Here is a 4509-nt window from a genome sequence, read left to right on the forward strand (position 1 = left end):
AAGACTTAAAAATCTTAATTTCAATATTTTCACCAAAATAATTCGGTAAGCTCAATTTTACCAGCAAAGATCACGAAATCTTACTGAAATTTCAATAACTTCATTAAAAACAATCTACGATACACAAAGCTTCTTTACAGAGAGAGTGTTTTAAGACCCAAAATTTTGTGCATCAAACTTTTTCATTAACGTTTACAAAATGTTCATGTATGCTTTCGAGTTTTCATCTTCTATCTGCATGTACATATGACTGAAAAGCAGAAATGAAGACGTGCCAAAAATGAAGTTTGAAAGCTTATTCAAGGAAATTCAATAAAACTCTTTCCTTTCCATAGCAATAGTCGTAACAACAAAAAGAAGAGATAAAAATACTTCTCATTGTTTATAAATTTTAATTAAATTTACTGGAAACTATCAATGAATAGAATTGTTTAAAGTTTTCATTTTACTGTAACTTTATCGATGTACTGTTCGGTGCACATTGTTGCATATAGACGAAAAATCCTAGTCAAATCATAGAAGTATCGTATCAGAAAATTCAATTAAAAACTTTATTATCTTTAACAATCAATGGGAGAAAATTTCAAAAACAATTTTACAAAGGGAATCAGTTGGAAGCAGTTGAAGGAAATTGTACATCAATTATTTGAAATTCAATAGGAATACTTCAATGATAATTAAGACTGATTGGCATAAATTGGAAATTTGGAAATTTTAAATTAATTTAATATAAAATTTGTGGCTGTTTTGGAAACATGTCACTCTGATTTACATCCATTCCAATTATTCTAGTGCTAATTAGTGTCTAAAACAGTGTTGAGCAACCTTTGTGCTGCGGCACACCTATGTGGTACTGAGTCTGCACACAGTATACTTTTCTTGGCATTTTCAAGCATTCTTGGTAGTACACTAGGGTGCCGCGGCAGACAGGTTGCCCACATCTGCTCTAAAATCTAGCAATCAATTCCAGAATCACACATGCACATATTTCCATTACATACACACTGCTGTTCACATTGACAAGCTGCTTGACATTCCCTTGGTGGAAAAGGACAGGATTGAGACTCGTCACATAAACAATTTTCATGACAGAAACATCTCAAGTCACCCTGTCTGCAGTCACAATTGTCCACGCATCCACATCTTGCATTACATTGAAGATTATTGAATGGACATTGAGTATCTTTGTTACAGATACAAGTGTTGTCATCTATGCATTCACAACGTTCAGGACAACCGTTGGCTCCTCCACATTGTGAATCGGCCATACATTGAGCTCTTGTTAAGAAGCATGAGATATTTGGGTCGCATTGACATACAGCATTTATGCAGCGCCATTGTTGACGGCATGTGCAAGTGTGGGGTAGGTTGTCACAAGGAATTGGACAACCAGCAGGAACCGTTGGTGGTGTAAATATTGTTGTTGAAGTTGTAGATGTTGGTGGATCCTGGAATTGAATGAAGTTGTATTTATCTAATGCAGTGCTGGTCAACTACTCAATTCATGAGAATGAACGGTGACTCAAAGGTTACCCAACACTAATCTAATACATAACTTACCCCATCACAACTAGTTATATCGCATACATCAGGGTTATCAACACATCTTTGCTCACATCTATCAAAATGTGGTTCGGTGGCTCTACACGTAAGAGTAAGTCCTGATTGTGAATCACAAAGTATAAATTGGTTGCAAGTTTGTCCAGGAAGTCGAACTCCATTTGGTTGACCCTAAAATGTAAGAATCACAACAGCATATTGTTTACTTTAGTTGAAAAAATTCCAATTTTATCAAAATTGACTTACAATGCATTCACTGAAGGAATCCTGATAAAAAAGAGATAAAAGGTGTTAGATATACGCAAAATTTATTTAATTCTAGAACAAAATCCAAAATTGTAGACTTTTTGGATTCGATCGGCGTTTGGACGTTTTAGAAATAAATCGATTCTATCTATACGTTACTCGTGTTAGCATAATTTACTCACAGCGTATCCATAAACAACATAAAAGAAAGATGCAAACAAAAATAAAATCTTCATTTTATTGATTCTATTCTAATTCAAAAATACTTCCAATTTTGATGAATTTAGTTTAACTTTTGCACAACTAATGTTTTTGGAAATGTCTTTTATAATATTTTTTATCTTGCAAAAACATCTGATAAGGAATCAGAAGTGTATTCAGAATTTGACCCCCAAATATGTTCGCGTCTTAGGATGAAAGGAGGTCTGTGTTTTTGTAAGACTTTCGTTTCTCAAATTTTGAAATGAGAAGGCATAAGGAGAGTCTGAAAATTTGTTATATTGCATAATAAGAGAACGCCCCTTAATCTATATAAGCTTTAAAATATACTTTTTTTTATCAAAGATATAGAAAGTTCAAAAATTAATCTGAATGATAAAATTAGTGATAACTTAGCTTAAGATTAATCAATTTCCGTCTTTCCGATGTCAGGAATGTATTCCACAGACGTACTCAGGGGTACAAATACACTCTTTATCTGTAAGATCAAATCGACGAAAAACCCGGAACCCCTCCTAAATTTTTGGGATACATACAAATAAAATCAAATGAACCACCTCCAAATATGCCCCCAATGCTATTCCTCCCTGACTATGCCCCTGGATACGTATCAGGAGCGTATCAGGAGCGTACAAAAAGTCTTTCTCAAAGAATGTTTTTTTGTCTACTGTCTATTTGCAACATAACTCACTAATTCATTATGGACGTATTCAGAGGAGTCGGATCTAGAATACCTCGAAAAGCCTTGCAATTCCATCACAGAAACTGTCCCAAATATTCTACGTTCGAGTAAAATTCTTCTAATGTTTTGGCGTTACAGAACATCCAACTTATATTACACCATATCTTCTGATTTCATCTCATTGATATAAAGTTCCAACTTCTACAAAATTTCTTTCAAAATATGTTTACACCTTTTTTTTCCTTAACCTTCAATAAAGAACTATTGTCACATAATATTTTCACAATTTTGAAGAAGTATATTCAATTCCTCCACAAATCATCAAGTTTCTTAATCGAAACCAAAACTCGTAGCTTATGATTTCATGTATGTTATTTTCATCATCATATTTCTATTCACAGAAATTTATTCACCGAGAGATATAGAAGAATACAATGTATAGGAAAACTAGTAAATAATCTTGATATGTTTACCGAAATTCTGAAGTCAAACAAAGTTGAAAAGTTTTGTGATGAATGATATTATAGATGTGGGGTTAATCACAAGTGACGTCTTTCAAATGTTCATCCTAAGAAGCTTCTTATATGTATGATGAGTTAGACGTCATTGACGAACAAACCCCAAAAAATACATTACTTCTTTCGTCGAACGAAAAACTTTCACCATGATTACCATAAAAACATTTCTTACTTAAAATAAATGAAAAATTGATGAGACTACACAAAATTCTAGCTCAAAATTTTCTTTAATTATTCATTCAAGTTCATGTTTAAAACATAAGCATTCATTCTACATAATTTTTCTTCGTCATTACAACATTTTTTAAACTTTTCATGTTAAGCATGCTTAAGTGTATGTGAGTGAGTTACAAGGTATGACAAAGCCTAAAACTCTTTATTTTACTGACATTTATTAAAAAAAACGACATATTTGAGACAAAAAACTCCGACTTGTGTAATTCCAACTTCAAAACCAATCTTACATGAATTTGAATTTTAAATTCAGCATAGTTGATACAAATCGATGGAAAAGTTTACAGTTCAGAGTAGAATTTATTAAAAAGTTCAAATGCTAAAGGCATGAAAATATATATTATTGGCAGACATTTGTTTGTCTAGTATGACTCAAGTAAGACTGTATCAGAATTGGTTGATCAAAATTTAAAATGATACATATGTGACTGTACAGATCTGTAACAGATTCAAAATACACATTTTAAGTATTTGATATGGTCATTTAAACTTGATATTCATTAAAAAATAATTGGAGAGAAGCTGTTGGTTGAGATAGCATGGCATTTGTTATCGGTAGTTGGTTGAGGAAGCCAGCGATAGAGCCAGCTTAAGGAGAGTCATGGATCACAATTGTCCTGTACGACAAGCGAAGTAAGTAAGATAAGGTATTTGATGTACGACTTGAGTACCTTCAGAATAATCCTGACCAGTTCTTTTTAGCAAATTTTGATTTGATTACCAGACAACTTGATCATCAGTCAATCAAATTCTGAGAGTTACTAGTCCAACAAATTCTGAGGAACCATATATAGCAAATACAGTTTTTGTTGTATTTTTGTACTTACAGGTCAAGTTTTGCAACCATAAATCAGCACCGACTTGGAGATTTTCATCTTCAACGGCTAGTTTATCTAGATGCTTATGCAGATGTTTGAGAGGTATGACTGACGCTAATTCAAGGACTCTTTATTTCTCTTGCATGTCTTGATGTGCATATGCCAACAAACATGCGTCATTTGGTCGAATGAAAAGTCTTCAAATTTTATTCAATTTTCAGGTATAAGAAGC

At 32.8% G+C, this 4509-nt stretch overlaps 1 protein-coding gene across 1 annotated transcript; it reads right to left on the bottom strand.

Annotated features, from left to right (window-relative positions):
- Nucleotides 1–522: 522 nt before the first annotated feature.
- Nucleotides 523–2120, bottom strand: LOC139092513 (prion-like-(Q/N-rich) domain-bearing protein 25). The gene is made up of 4 exons (XM_070642937.1): nucleotides 1989–2120; nucleotides 1807–1827; nucleotides 1561–1731; nucleotides 523–1448 (listed from the first exon to the last, which is right to left on the bottom strand). Exons 1-4 carry the CDS (start codon nucleotides 2040–2042, stop codon nucleotides 954–956), a joined length of 741 nt encoding a protein of 246 aa, XP_070499038.1. The 5' UTR covers nucleotides 2043–2120; the 3' UTR covers nucleotides 523–953.
- Between the last annotated feature and the right edge of the window lie 2389 nt (nucleotides 2121–4509).

Source organism: Chironomus tepperi, unplaced genomic scaffold (assembly GCF_022539635.2).
Source record: "Chironomus tepperi strain 1889 unplaced genomic scaffold, CSIRO-AGI_Ctep_v1 contig_16, whole genome shotgun sequence".
Classification (NCBI taxonomy): domain Eukaryota; kingdom Metazoa; phylum Arthropoda; class Insecta; order Diptera; family Chironomidae; genus Chironomus; species Chironomus tepperi.

What these genes read in the sequence shown, in the direction of transcription:
- LOC139092513 (XM_070642937.1), bottom strand. Translation starts at nt 2,042, where the DNA reads ATGAAGATTTTATTTTTGTTTGCATCTTTCTTTTATGTTGTTTATGGA. An exon ending in ATTCCTTCAGTGAATGCATT is followed by an intron (nt 1,732 to 1,806) that starts GTAAGTCAATTT and finishes CTTACATTTTAG; the next exon opens with GGTCAACCAAATGGAGTTCG. An exon ending in ATATAACTAGTTGTGATGGG is followed by an intron (nt 1,449 to 1,560) that starts GTAAGTTATGTA and finishes ATTCAATTCCAG; the next exon opens with GATCCACCAACATCTACAAC.